Raw genomic sequence first — 24,057 nt, forward strand, 5'->3', positions numbered from 1 at the left:
GTTTTAACCCGGCTGTAAACATGTTTATTTATGGTGTAAAGACAGGTATTTTAACATGGGGGGTCTATAGCAGGGGTTCCCAACCTTTTTTGTGCCAAGGACCGGTAGATACAGTACATGGAAAAAAAAGTTGCGGACTGGTAGTACATTTTAATGGTTTTAGTTACATATATATTTACTCACCAGGTGGTGACAACGGGTAAATAACAGCCTTTTCATCTGTCAATAAAGACACTTTCACAATTATGCACAGTGATTTGAATCCAGCCTATATAATTTCTAAAAGTAGATATTAATGATCAAACATTTCCATTTATGTAGCCTACAGTATTTATGTTTTTGTTTCAACTACAAACATAAATAAACGTCAACTTGAAACTATGTTTCAACTACCACACACAGCCTATAATATTATAGCCTATGTTTATTAAAAAAAGAGAAAAAAAAAAGAAAAAAAAAATTGGACCGGCTCGCGTCCCGGTACCAAATGCGTTGCGGACCAGTACCGGTCCGCGGCCTGGTGGTTGGGGACCACTGGTCTATAGGACTGACTTCTACACTTCTGCAACCTGCCTCAAGTGGCCATTCGAGGAACTGCAGTATTTGCTACTCCTGCAATGCGGAAGTAGAAAACTGCCCCCACTGTGTCTGTCTGTCTGTCTGTCTGTCTGTCTGTCTGTCTGTCTGTCTGTCTGTCTATATGTCTGTCTGTGGACAGATTTGGTCAGCACGATAGCATCAAAACCGTGCAAGATGCAGTCGCGAAACTTTGCGGGGGTGTAGTTGACATTCGGGATGGAAAGATTCACTGATTCACATTGGTGCATCGGCATAAAAGTTCAAGATGCAATTTCACCGGTTAAAAAATGTGCGGATACAATTTGGGATGAACTTGCATTGCATCTTTTCTAACATCTTTACATCAGTAAAATCTGATTTATATTAGTAGAGGCCATGGCCGTATCTAGCTATGAGGACGGGGAGGTCCGGACCTCCCCTAATATTTCAGAGAAAAAAATAAAACAATCTGCATGAAAAACACGGGATCGCTTTTATTTTGAAACGAAAGGCAGGTCAGGCAGGAAGTCATCTGACGCCGCGTCCGCAGTAACTTGATTCCGAGAGAGCAGCAGCATGGTGGTGAGTGATGACTGCCTGGCGAGATAATTGAAGGTGAGCGAGCTGCGAGACAGTGAGCGAGTGAACGACAGACAGTGAGTGACACTGACAGATTTTTTAGCAACAACCAAGAAAGTAAGTGTCTAGTCTGTCTCTTAAGTAATGTTACCTGTGTGACACGTTGGGATGCTACTGGCTAATCATGCATGATGCCAATTGCCAAGCTCCCGAAGTCAGGTATGCAGGTGGCTATATGCATGGTTTCAGTTTCATGACCCAATAAGTAACAAAAAGAGGTGGTGTAAAGTTAAAAACAACATAATATATTTTATTTTATTTTTCAATCGTTCCTATCAGGAATAAATAAAGTGGCCAAAAGTGGCTGGCACACAATGAGTTAATGTACAGTATTGTATCGCGTCAGTACTTGCTTCATAGGTATCTTTAATGTATTGTATCGCGTCAGTGTTTGCTTCATAGGTATCTTTAATGTATTGTATCGCGTCAGTAGTACTTGCTTCATAGGTATCTTTAATGTATTGTATCGCGCCAGTACTTGCTTCATAGGTATCTTTAATGTATTGTATCGCGTCAGTACTTGCTTCATAGGTATCTTTAATGTATTGTATCGCGTCAGTACTTGCTTCATAGGTATCTTTAATGTATTGTATCGCGTCAGTACTTGCTTCATAGGTATCTTTAATGTATTGTATCGCGTCAGTACTTGCTTCATAGGTATCTTTAATGTATTGTATCGCATCAGTACTTGCTTCATAGGTATCTTTAATGTATTGTATCGCGTCAGTACTTGCTTCATAGGTATCTTTAATGTATTGTATCGCGTCAGTACTTGCTTCATAGGTATCTTTAATGTATTGTATCGCGTCAGTACTTGCTTCATAGGTATCTTTAATGTATTGTACCGCGTCAGTACTTGCTTCATAGGTATCTTTAATGTATTGTATCACGTCAGTACTTGCTTCATAGGTATCTTTAATGTATTGTATTGTGTCAGTACTTGCTTCATAGGTATCTTTAATGTATTGTATCACGTCAGTACTTGCTTCATAGGTATCTTTAATGTATCAAATCGTTGGCAATGCATGGAGATGTGTATCACATCGCCACGGTGATGGACATGATCCCATCCCTAGTTGACATAACAATGAAGGTTGAGTTTGAAAACGGTGATCTGAGCAAGTGGCCCGGCCCCCCACATTGCCACCCCCATATTGGCCCCCCTACTTTACGCCCCTGGCTCTTCTTTCTTTCTTTCTTTCTTTCTTTCTTTCTTTCTTTCTTTCTTTCTTTCTTTCTTTCTTTCTTTTTCTTTCTTCCTTTCTTCCTTTCTTTCTTTCTTTCTTTTTCTCTCTGCCCCCTCTCTCTGTCTTTCTGGATAATTTATCCAGACTTGTGACAGTGTATTTACATTGCACGGTGCTTTACGATGCTCCCCCACATTCTGCTTAGTCTAATGGTCTCTCTCTCTCTCTCTCTCTCTCTCTCACACGTGCGTGTGCACGCACACACCCACATGCAGACACAAGAACAAGACAGTTCAAGGCAGCGTGTCTGTCTTTCATCAGCATCTGTCCATCCAGAGTAGAGGGGTCAAGTAGAGGCTGGATGGAAGGAATCATCTCTCCCCCATTCTCTCTTATCTTCTCTCCTCTCTTCTCTTCTCTCCTCTCCTCTTCTCTCCTCTCCTCTCCTCTTCTCTTCTCTTCTCTCCTCTCCTCTTCTCTTCTCTTCTCATCTCTTCTCTTCTCTCCAAGTTAATTCTCTAGTTAACGGGGACTTCCAAGAGTTTTAGGTGGTGCGTGGTCTGTCATTAGCCCAGCATGTCTCTCTCTCCTGCTGACAGCACTAGAGAAGCCCCAGGCCCAGCCTCGGTTCCCATGACTGGGCCTCAGTGTCTCTCTCTGGTCGCATATCGTGTGTGTGTGTGTGTGTGTGTGTGACTGTGGGTGTGTGTGTGGGTGTACACGCGCGCATGTGAGCGCGTGCATCTGTGTGTGTGTGTGTGTGTGTTTGTGTGTGTGTGTGTGTGTGTGTGTGTGTGTGTAAATGTTGCCAATTTGTCCTATTGTCACAACAAACAGTGTGTCAGTGCCCTGCATATTGCGCAGTACATTGAAGTATGAACTCAAACATCCAGGTGCAGGCACAAATGAGCAGGCACGCACACACGCATGCGCACACGCGCGCACACACACACACACACACACACACACACACACACACACACACACACACACACACACACACACACACACACACACTCTTCACACACACTTAGTCACAGGCTGTTGTGTGAATGTACATACACTAGAGTGCCAGTAATGACCTTAATTATAGCTCTTACACTCACATACACACATGCAGCGTGTAATGAGCTACATCTTGTTAGACGTTCTTAGTTTACAGGTTTTTGAGTTTATAGAAAAACTTCTCTCTCTCTCTCTCTCTCTGTCTCTCTCTCTCTCTGTCTCTCTCTGTCTCTCTCTCCCTCTCTCTCTCTCTCTCTCTCTGTCTCTCTCTCCCTCTCCCTCTCTCTCTCGCTGCAGACATAGATGAGTGTGTGGAGGGCTTGGCGTCATGCGGTGCCCACTCCCAGTGCGTCAACCTGCCCGGCAGCCATCGTTGCCAGTGCCAGAGTGGCTACGAGTTCGGCTACGATGGGCGCACCTGTGTCGGTGAGTAGAGGATCCCAACACGTGACATTGTGGGCTTGACGTTCTGGTGCAACAAATATCAATCTAACCCTAGTTCAGGGACGTGCAGAGAACATTAGAGGGGCAGGGGCTCAAATTCATAAAAGGGCACTACAGAAATTTGAGGCAATCTGAAGGCCAATTTGGGGGTATAACTCATTTTACTGTAAATATTCCGATTTTAACCAGATTTAGAGGAATATCTCATTTTAGGATGAGACTTGTCACAGAAAAATAACTCCACAAACTGAATAATATTAGTATATAAAAGTTGCATGCTGTTGCAATACTGTTGTGAAAACATTTAAGCATCAATATTTATTTGCTCCTTTTCTCCCTTTAGGTTGTTGTACACTACAACATCCTAACAAAACTACAATATGCTAACTGCAAGTACAAGCATTGCATTACTCTGTGTCTACAGTTCAAATAAAACGGTACACATTGTTCACCATCAGCCTGAATATTAGTATATTGTCTTATAATAATTAATAATTCGTTATTACTATAATTATTGTTATTATATATTCATGTGTTAATTAATTGCGTAATTTGTTATTTAATTAATTAATATAATATGAATATGAATAGTTAATTAATATAATAATTCATAATTTATGTGTGTATATATAATATGATAATAATAATAACATATATTATATTTATTTATTTATTTATTTATTTATTTATTTATTTATTTATTTATTTATTTATGTATTTATTCATTCATTCATTCATTTAAGTCGAACAAGAGCCACAACAACTACCCAGGCCAGTAGCCATAAATGAGGCTCACTCAGTCATCACTGGCTACTGGCTACGGAATACATATCGATATCAGACAAAGCCGAATTAGAGTTGCAGTTATTTAACTCCGTTTTTGCTACATAGACCACCATAAGATGTGATTTGCATCCCCTCCAGACTTGCCCTCAGTGCCCTGGCACATAAACACAGACTTTAAACTAAAGCATAAAAAAGCATCGACGTGACTTCCATGTTTTGGGGGCTCTCTCCTAGCACATGAAGGCTGAGTTTGGTGCTTAACATCCAGGTAGAGGTAATCTCGACATCTCGGGACTGGCGGGGTGTAAAACGGCATTACAGGCTGCTGCATGCCTGACTGCACCCCCGAAATTTTAACATGAAACTGAAATGGGGGGGGAGGGTAGCTCTCTGTATAATTCTTTGTTTTGACAAACATACATCATACCTGATTCACGTTGACTGATATCTGTCAGTGTGCTGCTGTTGCTCAGTCTGCATGTGCAGAGGACGGGCCGTCTCGCTCTCAACAGTCAATGGGCAAGCCACCACGTGGCTGCTGCCTTCAGTGGCGGCTCAGAAAAACACTGGTCCAAGTAGAGGCCTATTAGGAATGGTGCATCCAAGGCCAAGAGAGCTCGGAAAATGCAATTCTCTTTGAATGCTGCCTTCAGTGACGGCATGGAAAGGGTACTTTCCTTACAAAGCACCATTAGAAATGTTGCATTCATGGTCAGGAAAGGGCACTTTTTACAGACTGAAAAAAAGGCAGGGGCTCAAGCCCCCTTTGATGTCTATGTGTGCACGTGCCTGCCCTAGTTGCTATATTCATTCCCAGTAATCCTCTTTTTTTGTGTATCAGAATTGCTTACAATCTGTCATTGTAGCTCTACACCCAGACACAACATGAGGAAAGACCTGTGAAAATGTAGTTACATCATTTACACTTGAGCAAGAAACCCTGTGTGTGGCATCAAACGTGCTTGTAAGTTATCATGCATCTGATTCTTGAAGACAAATCAAACCCATGCGAGTAAAGCAAGGAGACATTTTGGTTAACATGTGTGTATATAGACATGCCATGTCTATATACACATATTATACAAGTATCACCATGTCTGAAACGGTAATATTTTATTTCTATGCCAACCATAGTTGAATTAGCTTTGTTCTTGAAAACACTGCATAGACAGAATTTTTATATACAGAGAATGACAGAGAATTTGAATAGGATCAGTACATAATAGTGGCAGCGATTCAGTGAAAAGTAAAATGAATTATGAATTTATGAATTGGAAAATCCTAGGAGTGCTGCTGTGGTGGAAACGCTTGATTGTTGTGTCAGTGGATTTAAAACAATAAAAGTCATCAGTTGTTACTCGTGAGATCTGCACCACTAAGCCCCAAACAGCTTTTATTGAGTGAGAGAACAAGACTTCGGCCTCTAAGGGAGTGCTTCCAAGGCATGATGAAGGTCCACTAACCGAAACCATATCTGGCTCCTGTTTTCATTCAATGAAAACGGTTTTGGAGCAGAGTGTTGTGGCCTTAATGGATTGCCAGTCAACTGTACTTGTTACAGTAATTACATAAAAAGTGATTTGGAACAGAGACCTGCTTACAGTTTCGAAATGATCCAATCCCCTTGGAAGAGATCCATGTGCTTGTCCGAGGGCAGGCCGATCATTTCTGTTTAATTTCTTTCTTATGCAACCCCCCCCCCACCCCACGCCACGCCACCCCACCCCACCCCACCTCACCTCACCTCAGATACCCCCCCCTTCTCCCCAATTGTACCTGGCCAATTCTCCCTGCTGTCGAGATTGTTGCTCCCTCTGTCGATCTGGGGAGAGCCATAGACTAGCACATGGCATGCTTCCTCCGATACATGTGCAGTCGTCAGCCGCTTCTTTTCACCTGACAGCAAGGAGTTTCACCGGCAGGACGTAGCGTGTGGGAGGATTATGCTATTCCCCCCAGTTCCCCTCCCCCCCTTTCCGAACAGGCGCCCCGACCGACCAAAGGAGGCACTAGTGTAGCGACATACCCTTAACCTGGCTTCCCAATCACAGACACAGAAAATTGTGCCTACTGTATATGGACCCCCGACCAAGCCGGAGGCAACACGTGGGCTTGAACCTGCGACCCTCGTGGGAATCTACCGCTGCACTACCCAGAAGCCCTTCTGTTTCGATTCTTATCATTTCTGGTAATGCAGCTGTGCTTTACCACAATGGTAATGCACAGCTGCAAGACGTAGGAAATGCAGCGAGAGGGGAGGAGGGGCTCAGGATGACAAATGCGAGAACAAGAGAGGGAGTGAGTGAGTGAGAAGGAGAGGTGGAATGGGAGGAGAGAGAGAGAGAGAGAGAGAGAGGGTGGAATGGGAGGAGAGAGAGAGAGAGAGAGAGAGAGAGAGGTGGAATGGGAGGAGAGAGAGAGGTGGAATGGGAGGAGAGAGAGAGAGAGGTGGAATGGGAGGAGAGAGAGAGAGGTGGAATGGGAGGAGAGAGTGAGAGAGAGAGAGAGAGCGGTGGAATGGGAGGAGAGAGAGAGAGAGAGAGAGAGAGAGGTGGAATGGGAGGACTAATGTGAGAGAGAGAGAGTGAGATAAGAGAGGGAGTGAGAGAAATTGTGAGATATGGGGCAGTGACATGTGTGTGGCTTCGGAATGTGTGTAGGAGAGAGGTCCTGTCTGTGTGTGTATGTATGTGTGCGCACGTGCGTGCATGTGTATGTGTTTATATGTGTGCGCGTGCGTATGTGTGTGTGTGTGTGTGTGTGTGTGTGTGTGTGTGTGTGTGTGTGTGCTGTCACCCCATCAGTGTGAACTAAAGATGAACTTGCTTTAAACCCGTCTTACCTCGCTCCATGACAGCTAATGCTTCATATAAGTTCTTGAAATTAGCCCAAACCACAAGCCAAATATTGTGAAATGACTACTAGCTAAGAGCCAAATACTGGGAATATACCACTAAACACGTACCAAATGCTAGTGAATTATTTCTAGCCAACAGCCAATGCTGATTCATTAGTAAATCATTCTATAAACCCATCTATATTTATATCGTTGATTATACAGTAGTGTCATATTTATATTTCTTGCCAACTTTCCTCTTGAAAATATGTTTCTACATATGTTCTACTTGTAGTTACATAATGAGTTTATCATGTGTCTTTCTAGACATGGACGAGTGCCACTCCTCTCCATGCCACGTCCACGCCAGATGTACCAACGGACTGGGATCCTTCCAGTGTCAGTGCCAGTCTGGATTTCATGGCGATGGTTTCTACTGTTCCCAACAGGAAGGTAAGTAAGGAATGTGTCCAAGATATGGATAAAAGTTGCAATATAACACCCAATGTACCTTTTTAACAGATACATCTGGTTAAGTTGTTGTAAAACACCCGATAAATAGAGAGCCAAAGTGGAACGTCACTTTCTGCTTCAGCACTGTACCAGAGATTTTCATCCGCCATTTATTTTCCCATAGACATTTCGTAAAATGCTTATAAAAATAGTTTTACTTGTTCAAACCAAACGGTACAGATATATTTAGAAACAGGAGAGATCGCATAACATTTCACTTGGAGCAAAACGTAAAGAAATGCAGGTTTAAAGATTTTTTTTTAAAGTTTGGTCCGAGTGAAATGTTCTATGGTCTGTCCCGATTCTAAATATAGCTGAACCGTTTGGTTTGACCAAGTAAAACTATTTTTATACGCATTTTACGAAATGTCTATGGGAAAATAAATTGCAGAAGAAAATCTCTGGTACAGTGCTGAAGCAGGAAGTGACGTTCACTTTGCATCTCTATACACACACCTGAGACAGCTTATGCAATCACCAATGACCAATCGCCTCATGTTTAGTCTCGGCTCGCAAACAATTGGAGAGCTCCGCCTACCAGTCGTAGTGGAAAGAGACTGAGAACTGAGTCTACCTCATGTTATCTTGTATTTCTGCGTTTTATGGAGGCATGTTTCCTTCTCACTACTATTTGATTTTGATTTTGATTTATTTATTTAAGTGTCATGCACTCAAGGTGCCCAACCCCCATGAGTTTACAAGACACATACACAGTAAACACATCACACATTTACAGCATTTAAATTTTAAAATAAAACATTTAAAATCCAAGTCACAAGACAGCAATGGGCAGGACAGTAATATAAAACAATACATCAGTTTCTAAAGAAGAGGTTCTGTCTCTGCTCCCATGCTTGACATATGCAATTTGCAGTGAGGAAGATTCCTTTTTTGAAACACAGCTCAAGTTTCTACGAGTTTTCTACTACTCCTACCACCTCAGAATATCAAATCCTAAATTATCTCAGACCTTTACTTGTATTCCAAACCTTTAAAAAGACTTGTAATTTTCTTGGACTTTCTTCGTGGACTTTCATAGTTTTGCTATCATATAAGTAGTTTTTTCATTATTTGTCTACAGATCAGACAGATCGCCCAAAGACCCAGTGTGAGCAGCACAGAGACAGTCTGCAGAGTGGAGCTGTGCCCCAGGCTTTCATACCTCAGTGTGACTCCCAGGGCCAGTATAGACCGCTGCAGGTGGGGACTGTCGGATAGAGTGGTTAACTGAATTGATTATTATTATTTATTTATTTATTTATTTATTTATTTATTTATTTATTTATTTATTTATTTATGTATGTTGATTTGATTAATCTATTGCAGTGCCATGGCTCTACTGGACATTGTTGGTGTGTGGACAATAGGGGGCAGGAGAGAACAGGAACCAGGACACCACCTGGTACACCACCTGTAGACTGTGACAGACCAGGTGAGAATAAACATAAACTAGAGACCATCTTGCGACTTAGAGCAAATGTGGGCCAGAGGCGTAAATTGGGGGGGTCAATGTAGGGGGGCGGCCCCTTTGCTCGGATTATGCCCATTTTCATTTTCGATCTCGGCCTTCATTTTTGATGTCAACTACACACCTGTAAAGTTTTGTGACAGACAGACAGACAGACAGACAGACAGACAGACAGACAGACAGACAGACATATAAACACCTGGCAAAGAAGGCTACTCAAAACGGCTTCTGTCATAGTTCCTGCTACCTTGATGACACACACAGACTCACAAGGTGAAAACAATACCAGCCACACGCTGTCGCCGCTGGTAACAATGTTGCCTTTCACCTGGATTGCATCTTTGGTTTCTAAAAGGCTTACTGTATAATAGAGACTGCGAGACAGACTACTAGGACTACTAGTGCATCAGAAAGCAGTAATGACTTGTTGGTCACGTCTATGTTTTCAATATCCGTGGTAGTTCTCCATCCCTTAACATGAAAAGCATTAGTATATATCATAGATGTGTTAGATTAGAATGTTTATATATTTGTTGATCTTTCCTCAGATGAACCAGTAGTGCCTCATAAGACCCACTGTGAGCACCACAGAGACAGTGTACAGACGACCAGTCCAGAGGGATATCCTATCCTTGGCGCCTTTGTACCCCAATGTGATGCAGAGGGACAGTACGCTCCACTACAGGTTAGCATTTATTACCTATTGTAAGTAATTTAGTAAATTTCACTGAGCACTATACATTTAATTATATTATTATTATTTATTCCAGTGTCACGGCTCGACTGGACATTGTTGGTGTGTGGACAGTAGGGGCCAGGAGAGAACAGGAACCAGGACAGCACCTGGCACGCCTCCCAAAGACTGTGACAAACCAGGTGAGAAATAAACCGTAACCCGGCAAAACAGTTAGGCAGGCAAGTTATAGACACACAAGCATACACAAAAAAGAAAAGAGAGAAAAGAAGCTGTTAGTGAAATCAAGGCAGGCAAACGTCAAGCAGGCTGGCAAAGGCATGTCACGTGTGAGATGATATCAATATGATGCGTATACATATGTTTTCAGATATCTCCTTTCCCAATCAGTCCCAAACCACTTTAACCACCATCATCTTAGGAATGAACTACACAAATACAAACAACTGGTCAAGTGCCAAACACGAGTGCAAAACGAGTGCCCTTTCTCCTGTGCCTTTTTTGGCAATTCTGACTACAGTATACTGTATGGATGCAATGGTCCATCTACACTAACTGAAGGCAGGCAACCTTCTCCAAACCATGAAGGTGGACCTTTTAGGCAAAGTAAGAGCTCACAGAGTATTCCAGCACTACAATCTGAGAGGCCTTCAAATGCACATGGTAATTGACACCTAGTAAACTCTTATGTCTCTTCCTGTGAGGAAGTCTGCGTTTCAAAGAAGGCCCCTGTGAAGTACAACAATGCTAAAGCATGGTTTACTCAGGGGCTTCAGACATTAGGAAAACATCGGTGAGCAGGTTCATGGGACTGGGATAGAAGAATACTACCTGGCCAAAACAGCTCTATTCACCTTATCATTTGCCCATATCAGGACGCTTCTGCATAACGTCATTTTGTAATCGTTATTCCGTTTTAGACCCGGAAGTAGATTACTCCTACCTTTATCGTTTTTAGACTTGCCAAAAAGCTGTTTTCAAGCAAAAAAAACAACCATTATAAAGTTTTAATATTTTTTCGGATGAGAACATAACATTCCAAATATGTCACCAGTTTATCAGAATAACGCCTATTTGGAAATTTTTAGCGAGCAGCGAGGAGCGCTGGCTGTGACCAGTTGGACTAGCTAGTATCTGTCAACCCCTACTGGCAGTGAGAAAACACTGTCGACCTGCTTTTGTAACTAACGTTAAATGCCCACCGGGTACAGCCATCGGCTCCTCGCAGCAGTAACGCTATGAGCATGTAAATGAAGTTGGCCACACTCGCCGCAGTGTAGCTGCTGAATGTTGCCAAACTTCATTCATAGTTTACAGTTTATCGATGTTCACAATGCAACCGGCCGGCTAACGCTGAACCGGAAGAAGAAATACAATTGCGTCTGACAAGGAAGAGAAAAAGTGGGCGGGGCAACATAAGGTGAATAAGGCCATCATAATTGACCTACACCTCGGTCAGATAAGGACTCGGGCTCAGCTTAGCAGTTACTCAATGTGCTCAAAAGCTACATGAAAATCTCCTATCAAGCACAACACACAACACACAAATACACAATCCATTTCTTTCACTCTCATCTCATCTCAAGTGATGTGACAGGAGCTCACAAAGCTCCCAGTGCTATTAATAGCCAGTACTCCTCTATTCCTCCAGCCCCTGACCAATAGCAGCACACTCTTGTCCCCATCTTCAGTAAGTATGAAGACCTTTCTGGAAGGCCACAAGGTCTTATGGACTCTCCCCTTGAACTATCCTCAACATGAGACTATGTTCAATCGTAGTCGGATACCCCAAAAAAACGGATACCCCAAAAAAACACTGACACCTCCCTTTATATTGACCGGTACTTTTCCATACATGTAACAGTCATAAAAACAGTACTTAGTTGCCATAAAGCCACGGTTGTTGTCCATCTTTAATATGGCATAGTTTCCATGCCATGTCTCAATGTGGAAACAACGCCCTCTCTACTGTGGCTATTGTTGGAATACCATAGCTGAAGAACAGAAAAGTCTGACTCGGACATTTCGATCATTGAGATCTTCAGCAGAAGATGAAGATCTGATGAAGATCTCGATGATTGAAACGTCAATAAACTGACCAAGAGCTTAATTTTCAGTTTACTGACTTTATTTCATGTCTTTAATTCATCGTTTATTTGTCCTGCACCTGACCTACTGAGCTGATGTCTGCACTATACTTCCTTCATACTGTTCAACCCTTGCATATTTGTTAAATAACTGTATATTTATTCATGATTTATTTTCTCCCTTTCTAGAGGAACCAGAGCGTCCTAATACCCTCTGTGAGCAGCACAGAGATAATACACAGACAACCAGTCCAGAGGGATACCCTATCATTGGAGCCTATATACCCCAATGTGATGCAAATGGACAGTACAGACCATTACAAGTCAGTAATTGTTATTTGTTATTTAAGTGAACTACTTATAGATTACAGTGTCTTTGAAACCCTGGGAACTTATTTATTTATTTATTTATTTATTTATTTATTTATTTATTTATTTATTTGTTTGTTTGTTTGTTTGTTTGTTTGTTTGTTTGTTTGTTTGATTGTTTATTTTAATGCATTAACTTTTTTGTAGTGTACACCAACTGGCCATTGTTGGTGTGTGGATAACAATGGTCAGGAGAGAACAGACAGCAGGACATTGCCTGGGACACCACCAAAAGACTGTGACAAACCAGGTGAGAATGCTTGGAGATGCTGGGAACATTTTCCTTGTTGGTAAATCAATGGATTCCACTATGGCATGGAATCGTTCCACCTGTTATCATGACAGTTGAAACAATAGAACTGGGGGGCGGTGTGTGTGTGTGTGGGGGGTAAAATGCTAGATACAGAGTTTGTATAAAAGTGTTTGTCTGCATGATTAGTTCCCCCACCCTTATTTGTGGTGCTAAGTGCTCTTTGCAGTGATGTTTTTGTACTCTTCCCAGAGATCCCTTGCCCATCCAGTACGAAGCGAAGTTGTACTATATCGTCATGCCATGCTGTCTTTGTCTCATTTATAAATTACATTTTTTGTTTATTTTTCAAATACCGCTATTTTACATTGAAGTTAACGGCGAGTGGCACTAGTGTACAGGAGTAGATCGTATTTACCTACAATGCCTTGCGCTGCTCGGCCAGACGTGATGTAGTTGCCCCAGCTCTATTTCATCTTTCTCCTTGGATTTTCTGTCGATGCAGTTGGAGTTTCTGTAGGTGGCGCTGTTTTCTCTCTGTTCAGCCATGATGGCTATCGCGCTGCTCATGCTAAATACAAGTTCCAAATACCAGAGAATTTCTCTACATGGATCAATAAAGTACCACAGTACCATTGTTAACAATCAGGTATTTGCCAATACCTATTTTAATGATTTGTCATCCAAACACTTTTTCACCTCTCTCCAGCTTCTCCATTAAAACCAACACAGAGACACTAGGGCTAGGCCTATGTCCTAGTTTTGGCCTGTGTATTAACTGCCAATTAGTCATTGATTTATAATGTAAATTAATTCTAATCTTTCCTGCCTAGATGAACCAGAGCGTCCTAAGACACACTGTGAGCATTACAGAGACCGTGTCCAGACGACCAGTCCAGAGGGATATCCTATTGTTGGAGCGTTTGTACCTCATTGTGATGCAGAGGGACAGTATACACCACTGCAGGTTAGCAGTTGTTGACTGACTGACTGGCTGACTGACTGACTGACTGACTGACTGACTGACTGATTGATTGATTGATTGATTGATTGATTGATTGATTGATTGATTGATTGATTTTGTTTTAGCATCTCATGTAAAATGAGTTGAAATACCTTAAAAAAACATTGAATGTACAAAACCATTTATTAACATTAACATTTCTTTAGTGTCATGGGTCTACTGGACATTGTTGGTGTGTGGATAGTACGGGGCAGGAGAGAACAGGAACCAGGACGTTACCTGGTACACCACACAAAGACTGCAACAAACCAGGTGAGAAAGAGACAGATCTCACTCTCACTCCATGAAGCAAGATGAGTGCTTAAAACTGACCTCTCATCTGCAGTAACAGTATCAACAGGTGTATTATGTCATCACTCTCTTGCTAAACCTTGACCTGTGAACTCTCCAATTCCTCAACTCAGTGACAAGCCAAACAGACAGCACGTTTATGCGTGTGTGTCTAACCTTGCAAGCGTTGTACTATTTAGGTCACAGGGTCATAGCCTTGGAATGCTTAGAAAAACAGGTGATTTCAGCGTGCGCGCGTGCGTGTGTGTACTTGTGTTGAGGAGCTGAGACATTTTTGTTGCGGAAAAGACGGTAACTGCGGCAGTGGTATTCTTTCTGTCACTTATATGAACTGAAAGTTGGCATGGTCATTTATTGGTTGAGTGGGTTTCATGACCCTTGGGCCCTGGAAACCTTTTAAAAACCACAGGTGTCACTGAGAAAATAAGCGTTTCCTTTCTTCTTTCCTGTAAAATGTTTGCCTGGGTCCAGAGCTTTGAATCTGCCCATTTCACCGAGTTGACTGCTTCTGGTCTGGCATTGTGACATGCAACAGCGATTTTCTCGGTTGAAAAAACATTCGGTCCAATGAGTGCTGAGGGGGGGACTAACGATTAGCCAATCAGTGCCAATAAACAGCGCAACGGGCGGGACTAACACCGTTGTCAAGCTGTTGTCAACATTTGCTCCCACTATATACCAGATAGACGCTACTATCGAGGCTGTTCTCTCGGATTTGATGCAATTAGAATACGCTCAATATTTATAAACTTTGAATAAACAAGGGAACAGCAATCTGTGCAGCAGCGGCTGGGGCGAACAGCACTCTGTGCAGCAGCGGGGCGAACGGGCACTGCACTAGTCTAATTGATTTGTTGTAAAACTTGTATATTTGTTGATCCTTCCTCCTCAGATGAACCAGTGCATCATAAGACCCTCTGTGAGCACCACAGAGACAGTGTACAGACGACCAGTCCAGACGGATATCAGATTACTGTTGTTGGAGCCTTTGCACCCCAATGTGATGCAGAGGGACAGTACAGACCATTGCAGGTTAGCATTTGGTGGCTGAACAACAGATTTTTTTAACCTATGATTAAAAGTCAGTTTGAGCATCTTGAAAATAATTATAGATATATTTAAATAATAAATGCACAAGTCAATTGTTGTTGCCATGTTTTTCAGTGTCACGGCTCTACTGGACATTGTTGGTGTGTGGACAGTAGGGGGCAGGAGAGAGCAGGAACCAGGACGCTGCCTGGTACACCACCCACAGACTGTGACAAACCAGGTAAGAAGGGCCTTTCTCAATATGCATTCATGAGAGGACTTGTGTCCTACACAAAGCCTTTGACATTATGTCTAACAGTAGAAGCACAATTCCAAAACGCAAGAATACAGAGGACGAATAAAGATCCCAGAAGTTTACTTGCAAACGAGGACGCATCCGACTTGGCCACTGTGAATGAATAGCCTCAAGATTCATTTTGAGGACAACACATCACATCCACACAAGAATATAACAATAACAATATAAATCTGTAGTACAGAGCCAGTAAGAACACCTGGGGAGATGATTACATTGTGTCTTGATTGATGGTGCGATGTCAAGCACACAGTTCATCTGAAACTGTAAAGATGTTTTCTGTTCTGAAAATATGTTTTCTGTTGTCGTGTCCACTGCATTATCTCCGATCGGAAGATCGTTCTCCACAAGAACATAAGTAATAACAAGTTGGCAGTCTTCGATTTGTAAACACAGATTAATCAGGTGATAGACAGCCAGCAAGGTGTTTGTACTCTGGAGTGATCCTGGATTTAACTGTATTTCATTTTGTAATGCTTTATAAATACTTCTAAATCCCCAGATGAACCAACGCGTCCTAAAACCCACTGTGAGCATCACAGAGACAGTATACAGACTACCAGTCCTGAAGGCTATCCTCTAACTGGCGTGTTTCTACCCCAATGTGATGCAGTTGGACAATACACACCTCAACAGGTATTTTGTTCGTTTTGCTTATAGAGAGACAGATGTAGTGTATATCTATATTCTATATTGTTATGATGACTATGATTATTATTGTGTATTTCAGTGTTACGATTCTACTGGACATTGTTGGTGTGTGGACAGTACGGGACAGGAGAGAGCAGGAACTAGGACAGGTCCTGGTACACCTCACAAAGACTGTGACAAACCAGGTGACTGGTGTTTCTTGCTGCTCAACACCCCTTGGGCTACGTTTCATAAGCCACTCTTAGACATGAACTCTGGACTATGCCCCTTGAATCAGAGTGGGGGAATAGCAGGGGGCCCAGTATTGAACCATGGGGAACCTCAGTGGAAAGGGTGTCTGGTACAGATAGGCAGTCAGGTAGGAGACAAACCATGAGATTGCAACCCCAGCGATCCCCAGGTAAGCAAGGGTGGCAAGGAGCATCTGATGGTTCACATTTTTGAAGGCTTTTGACAAGTCTGAGAGGATAAGGACTGAGGTCAGAAAGGGTGTCCAGCAGTATGTAGTCAATCAGTAACAGTTAGCCCTCGTTCACACAGGACGCCGAACGTAAGCAGAACTGAAGCTTGAAGCACGCACAAGCTGAATGTACGCCTTACTGTTCACACAAGACGCCTTGTCTTTTCCTCTCAGTGCCTACTCTTGCGCCTTGAACCCGTCCACAACTCCCATTGACTTCATGCTTCACGGCTTCAGTGTCACGCTTGGAAATTCAGCATCAATCCTGAGTGATCGCTTCGGCGTTGCGTGAGCGTGGCTTCGGCAAGGCATCAGCGTGGCACGCGTGCGGGTGGTGTGAACGGCTTCGCCTGTTAACAAGGACGCCTAAATGAAACTTGTGGGTACAGCGTAGGTACAGCTTCAGTTGAGCGTTGCTTCGGCGTCCTGTGTGAATGCTTAGGAGTGCAGTCTTTGTCGTCAGCGACCTTGAAACCACACTGGTTGATGTCCAGCAGGCTAGTCTGCGAAAGATAGTGATTTGATGACTCAAAATCCTTAACTGGCATACAGTAGCTTGTGAGCAGCACAGGGACACTGTAGTCAATGAGAAAACATGACTTCTCATGTATTTGCCAGTAACACTTGTGTATTCCTTATTAAGTTGCGTATATTTGTTGATCTTTCCTTTTCAGATGAACCAGAGCGTCCTAAAACTCATTGTGAGCAGCACAGAGAGCGTGTCCAGACTACCAGTCCTGAAGGCTATCCTCTACCTGGAGTGTTTGTACCTCAGTGTGATGCAGTTGGACAGTACACACCTCAACAGGTAAACATTAATTATTCCTGTATAGAGAGAAAGATGTACTGTATATCTTTGTTCTATATCGTTATAATGATCATTATTGTGTATTTCAGTGTCACGGGTCTACTGGACATTGTTGGTGTGTGGACAGTACGGGACAGGAGAGAACAGGAACTAGGACAGGACCTGGCACACCACCCAAAGACTGTGACAAACCAGGTGACTGCTGTTTCTTGCTGCTCAATACCCCTTGGGCTACGTTTTAAGGAGGAATGCACTATGGGGAACCTTAGTGGAAAGGGTGTCTGGTAAAGACAGAATACCTTCCTGCAGTCGTGTAGACAGGTAGGAGGCAAACCATGAGATCATCCAGCAACTCCCAGCTTGTGAGCAGTACAGGGAGACTGTAACCTTGCGAGACAGCTGGATTAGCGAGATCACGATCGCGTGAGAAATACATCTTGTCAACCCTGCAAGCTATTGGTTTAACCGTCCCAGCAGTGGGCCGGACCAATCAGCATGCAGAAGCAGCTACGGGCGGGATTTAGGTGTGACGACAGCGAGAAGCGAGCCTGTGATAGACGGTGATAGATAGATGGTTCATCCAATCACCTGGCAGGTATTTTTTGTTTCCAAAGACTCCATCCCAGATGGTTCAGTTAACAAACCATCTGGCAGTGTCAGGTTAGGGAGACTGTAGTCTGTGAGAAAACATCATGACTCATAGATTTGCCAGTAACACTGTATATATAGTAACACTGTATATATATACTCATTATTATCTTGTGTATATATATACTCATTATTAACTTGTGTATATTTGTTGATCTTTCTTCTTCAGATGAACCAGAGCATCCTAAAACTCATTGTGAGCAGCACAGAGACCGTGTCCAGACCACCAGTCCTGAAGGCTATCCTCTACTCGGAGCATTTGCACCCCAATGTGACGCAGAGGGACAGTACACACCTCAACAGGTACAACTTTGGTTTGCCTGTATAGAGAGATAGATGTGCTGTTATCCTTATCCTATATTATTATTCTGATTATTATTGTGTATTTCAGTGTCATGGATCTACTGGACATTGTTGGTGTGTGGACAGTACGGGACAGGAGAGAACAGGAACCAGAACAGGACCCGGTACACCACCCAAAGACTGTGACAAACCAGGTGACTGCTGTTTCTTGCTGCTCAACACCCCTTGGGCTACGTTTCATAAGCCACTCTTAGACATAAACTCTGGACTATGCCCCTTGAATCAGGTCTGGACATTCCCCGGAGTTCCAGACCCTTCCAGACAAGAGGCATTGCTGTTTCCACACATGAGGAAAATCCTCCGGTGTAGAGTAGAGTGTGTGTGTGTGTGTGTGTGTGTGTGTGTGTGTGTGTGTGTGTGTGTGTGTGTGTGTGTGTGTGTGTGTGTGCGTGTGCGTGTGCGTGTGCGTGCGCGTGCGCGTGCGTGCGTGCGCGCGCGCGCGTGCGTGCGTGCGTGTGTGTGTGTGTGGGGGGGGGGTTGGGTATGACATAGTGTGCTGCAGGAATCGCAGTGTTTATGCGAGACAGACTTTTAATTAAATTTTCCGATGTAGACTACATCAGAGATATATTTCAGAAAGCAACTCTCCACTCCATGAAAAAAACCTTCAACGCATTATTCAGGTGATAACGTAGGGTGGCGATGTGCCAAAAAGTGAGCGCCTGTTCTATGCTGTTTACGCATCACCCAAAAGCCGCCACATTTAATGGTGGAAGAGATTCAACTATTACTTGTTTACTCACCAATTTGGCTCTCTTCCAAATAACCCAGCCACGTAACTACGTCCATTCAGGAGGTACGGTGGTGCAGTGGTAAGCACTATCGCCTCACAGCTCGAAGGTCGTGGGTTCGATTCCCACCTGGGGACGAGGTGAACGCTGAAGGAATGCGTGCCCGTCCGCATGTCCTCGAGTGCCCACCGCCCGGGTGGGGTCGGCAAAAGGGCCTTTCTGTGTGGAGTTTGCATGTTCTCCCCGTGCCTCCCGGGGGTTTCCTTCATATAGGAACCCCCTTCACAAAAACATGCAATATCCTGGTTGCTAGTGTGGTTCCTCCTCTGGTCGTTAAGGGCGCCTGTTCAGAGGGAGGGGAACTGGTTGGAATAGCGTGAACCTCCCACGTGCTATGTCCTACCGGTGAAGCTTCCTCTGTCAGGTGAAAAGAAGCGGCTGGCAAACTGCCCATGTCTCGGAGGAAGCATGGAGCCAGTCTCGGCTCTCCCCAGATCGGCAGAGGATGGAGTAGCAACCAGGATTGAGGAATCAAATGAGCACTAATGGGGGATAAAATGGGCAAAAAAAATCGGGGGGAAAAAAAAAAAAAAAAAAAAAAACTACATCCATTCATGGAAGTATATAGCACGGGGACATGAATGGTTTGTAAAAGTGCCATTTAACAATATAACAGAAGTAATCCATCATCATCACACCCAACTGTTGGGTGTGTTGATCTATCATGCACCTGATCATGCACCTCATCATGCACCTCATCATGCACCTCATGATGACAGTCTCCCTAAGCTGGCAGTGTCAGCTTAGGGAGACTGTAGTCTGTGAGAAAACATCATGACTCATAGATTTGCCAGTAACACTGTATATATATATACTCATTATTAACGTGTGTATATACAGTATATACTCATTATTAACGTGTGTATATTTGTTGATCTTTCTTCTTCAGATGAACCAGAGCGTCCTAAAACTCATTGTGAGCAGCACAGAGACCGTGTCCAGACCACCAGTCCTGAAGGCTATCCTCTACTCGGAGCATTTGCACCCCAATGTGACGCAGAGGGACAGTACACACCTCAACAGGTAAAAGTTTGGTTTGCCTGTATAGAGAGATAGATGTGCTGTTATCTTTATCCTATATTATTATTCAGATTATTATTGTGTATTTCAGTGTCATGGATCTACTGGACATTGTTGGTGTGTGGACAGTACAGGACAGGAGAGAGCAGGAACTAGGACAGGTCCTGGTACAACTCACAAAGACTGTGACAAACCAGGTGAGATGGTTGTGTCTTGCCCCTCAACAGCCCTTGCTAAGTTTCACAGATATGGATTCAGCCTAGCATACAGGCATCCAAACTCATGATACGCTAGACGGTTGGCGAGACGTCACCGCAGCCCGCTTGGAGGAGAAGGTCCATCTCAAGCTCCGCACGTTTAAACTGGTAATGGAAATGCAAATCAGCACGGCTTGGCTAGATTTGGCAAAGTACCAATGGAAAAGGCCTAATAAAGAATCTCGGGAGGTTGAACACAAAGCAATTGGATGAGTCGTTGCGGCTGCAGAGAACAACCACTAATCCTGAGAGTTATCTTCTCACTGGGGTCTTTGTTCTCTGGAGTGATCCTGTATTTTATTTTGTAATGCTTTATAAATACTTTCAAATCCCCAGATGAACCAGTAGTGCGTCATAAGACCTACTGTGAGCATCACAGAGACAGTGTACAGACGACCAGCCCAGAGGGATATCCTATCCTTGGAGCCTATGTACCCCAATGTGATGCAGAGGGACAGTATACTTCTCAACAGGTAACATTTCTGGTTTCCTGTATAGAGAGATAGATGTACTGTATATCTTTATTCTATATTGTTATGACTACGATTATGATTGTTATTATTGTGTGTTTCAGTGTCAAGGATCTACTGGACATTGTTGGTGTGTGGACAGTAGGGGGCAGGAGAGAGCAGGAACTAGGACACCACCTGGTACACCACCCAAAGACTGTGACAAACCAGGTGAGATGATTGTTTCTTGGGCTAAGTTACATTCTGCCTTGTATATGAACATCCAAATGACAAATGACCAGGTGAGATTTACATCAAGCGGGAGCGGACCAGTTCATATTTGCTGTGATAGCGTATCTGGTATCTGGAACCCTGGCAGAGAAAGGGTGAATTACTGAAGTAGCACCGACTGAGAAACTGGCTGGCAGAGAAGGAGCAACACTTTATAGGTCCAATGTAATCGATTTAGACCGGACCGTACAGGAAGAGTAGCTCCCCCCCCCCCCAATATTTTATTTTCAATTTTTCTTCTTAGAACAATACACGAACAAAACAAAACAAACGAACAGGCTCAGACGCAGGAAAAGAAAAGAAAGAAAAAACATACATAGATCATCGACATTCAATGTTACAACGTGGTGCTACCAGCCGCATAAGGTGCTTATGTGCTTGTAAGAGATGTTGTGCATGGGATCCCTCGCAAGGGGTCCATGAGATACCAGCAGGGTGAGTCACCCGTCGCCCCTAACTGGTAGGTAGGTTAGAAACGGGTTCCAGATAGTTTTTTTTTAAGTGATTTGGTCCTCAGGAACCTGAGTCTCTCCATCCGTATGACAGATATCGTGTCCGTCAACCACAATTGAAAGAAGGTGAAGAGGGGGACTTCCATTCCTTCAGAATGGTTTTTTGTTGTTGTTGTTGCAACAGTTGTCCCTTGTGTCAGAGACTGTTGTGCAGATGTAGGGAAGGTCAGAGAGGACTCCGAGCAGCCGAAGATGGCGTGTTCCACCTCCGGCTGAAGGGTTATTTTGTAGGTCTTAGAGTACCAATCAAATATTTTGGCCCAGAATCCCGTCAGTGAAGGGCAGAACCAGAAGGCATGAGACTGTGAGCCGTTTTCCCACATGCGTACCGGAAAATTACCTGTAAGTCAATATCGGACATTTCCCTTCACACTTCGGCTCTCGCATATGGGAATCTAGCAGCGAAATTGCCTGTATGTTGGGGGGCGGGGCGGCACTGCAGAGCGGGTGGGGAGTGACGTGTCGGCAAAACTCTTGATGGTGAAATAAGTTTGCTTGTTTATCCGTTCACCTGCGTCGCGTTGAAGCACTTTTTACAGACTGGCTTCGTTTGATGTGTCCGGGCTTGCCTTCGCTGTCGGCAACGTAAGCAAAATACTTCCACATTTCGCTTCGTGCATTTGCTTCGTCTGTGTCCCTGTCGGGCTGTGACTGAAGGAGGAGGAGGACTGTGGCCAGAGAGCGAGCAGGCAGCAGAGAGGAGAGATCACAAGATCATTTCGCCAGTTTGCTTTAATGTGCGCGAATGATTAGATTATGCACGCTGGAACATTAAGCAACGTGTGTACACCTCGCCCATGCCGGCAAATGACTGGACCCGTTCTATACTTGCGCCCGTTATCGCGCATACCGCTCTTCTGACTGGCTCGAAACTGGTGAAATGTCCGCGATGACGGGGTCGCGCTTATACCGGCATGACAACTTTCACACATGCAGGCATTAGACCACGTTCCGGTCATTTAGCAGGTACAAAGCGCATGTGGGAAAACGGCTTTGCCCTCTGACCAGTAAGAGTAGCTGTAGGCGTTGGTATGATAATGATGGTAAGTGCTTCACTTGAACTAAAGATAACACATCAGGAAGAGCTTCACAACAGCTACGTCACACATTCAACATTAATTACGCATTTAGTACTATACAACAAATAATTTGATAGGTATCATTTGTGGAATGGTGTAATTTTATTGATTGAAAATTCCACAACTGATCTCCTTTTAGCAATTAAGATTTTCAACTTTAAAACTTTAAAACCAACTTTCTCTCTCCCTCTCATGACTCTGTCTCTCTCTACCCCTCTTTCTTTCTCTCACCCACACACTAACTTACGCATAGAGGTCAATCTATAAATTCGTTTCTTGCTATAAATTCTATTTACGACCGGCCCAAACAGCTGAAGTGGTGATTTGGTGGTGAGACGGGATGCCAGCTGTTGCCAGGCAACGTAACCAAAACAAGACGGGCGGCTTGAACAGCTGAGTGGTGACACGGTGTTACTCCCTCCCTACAGTAGCACACAGACGCATACATACAAACATACATGTATGAAAGCATGCACACACTCAGACATGCACCTCATGTATACACACTCATGTATGTTATGACATGTGTACTGTATGTATGCACCCATGCCTGCACAATGCACACATGTACTTATGCCATTATACTGTATACCGAGACAGACACATGTACTCAACTTTGGACAATATTGCACAATATTGGATTTTTAGCCAATATGCCAATATTTTCCAACTCTTTTGACCGATTGCCAATGCCGATACCGATATATGCGCACATCCCCCCCCCCCCCCATTTCAGAGAACATCAAGTCTCTCCTGTAGTGGAATTAACACATTATTATGCCCACTCTTATTGTGATGTCCCACTGGCAGATGCAGACAATGCTTTTCAAAATGTACACATTCACTGGGCAAAATAAGAAAACGACTTCAACTTAGGTTGTGCAAAACATGCCAAATATTTGTTTATGTAACATTTTTAAATAAAACATTGAGCATTTGGGCATAAGTAAAGTGTAATTTCATCGGTCATATCAGCAGAAATCGTTTTGGGCCGAAGCCGATATTTCATTTTAAAGTCTTTGTCGGCCGATATACGATGACGTGCTGATAACGTTGTGCAGCCCTAACATTTATTTATCTGAGCACCATGTTTTTTCCCCCCGTTTCACAACTGGAAGCTGCCCAGTTCAACCTCAGTCCCCTACTGTCAGACACTCACATTGCAGCAAAGACAATGGGATTTCAAGTAAGACGGCCCAACTTCAACTCATTTTGGCACGCGGGTTTTGCCC

At 43.5% G+C, this 24,057-nt stretch overlaps 1 protein-coding gene across 1 annotated transcript in view; it reads left to right on the plus strand.

Annotated features, from left to right (window-relative positions):
* nid2a (nidogen 2a (osteonidogen)) overlaps window positions 1-24,057 on the plus strand; it is a gene marked incomplete at its 5' end in the record, with an annotated part of 106,050 nt that overhangs the window by 59,526 nt on the left and 22,467 nt on the right. The window contains 21 exons of the mRNA XM_083634174.1: window positions 3,687-3,815; window positions 7,783-7,908; window positions 9,059-9,168; window positions 9,295-9,400; window positions 9,985-10,034; window positions 12,454-12,540; window positions 12,734-12,836; window positions 13,670-13,803; window positions 14,007-14,112; window positions 15,044-15,183; window positions 15,316-15,421; window positions 15,999-16,132; window positions 16,227-16,332; window positions 17,282-17,415; window positions 17,505-17,610; window positions 18,212-18,366; window positions 18,455-18,560; window positions 20,107-20,240; window positions 20,329-20,434; window positions 20,831-20,967; window positions 21,069-21,174. Of these exons, the coding sequence (XP_083490300.1) occupies window positions 3,687-3,815; window positions 7,783-7,908; window positions 9,059-9,168; window positions 9,295-9,400; window positions 9,985-10,034; window positions 12,454-12,540; window positions 12,734-12,836; window positions 13,670-13,803; window positions 14,007-14,112; window positions 15,044-15,183; window positions 15,316-15,421; window positions 15,999-16,132; window positions 16,227-16,332; window positions 17,282-17,415; window positions 17,505-17,610; window positions 18,212-18,366; window positions 18,455-18,560; window positions 20,107-20,240; window positions 20,329-20,434; window positions 20,831-20,967; window positions 21,069-21,174 (2,421 nt within the window). The remainder of the gene's footprint in view (window positions 1-3,686; window positions 3,816-7,782; window positions 7,909-9,058; window positions 9,169-9,294; window positions 9,401-9,984; window positions 10,035-12,453; window positions 12,541-12,733; window positions 12,837-13,669; window positions 13,804-14,006; window positions 14,113-15,043; window positions 15,184-15,315; window positions 15,422-15,998; window positions 16,133-16,226; window positions 16,333-17,281; window positions 17,416-17,504; window positions 17,611-18,211; window positions 18,367-18,454; window positions 18,561-20,106; window positions 20,241-20,328; window positions 20,435-20,830; window positions 20,968-21,068; window positions 21,175-24,057) is intronic.

The sequence above is a fragment of the Poromitra crassiceps genome, assembly GCF_964638095.1.
Source record: "Poromitra crassiceps genome assembly, chromosome: 3".
NCBI lineage: Eukaryota > Metazoa > Chordata > Actinopteri > Beryciformes > Melamphaidae > Poromitra > Poromitra crassiceps.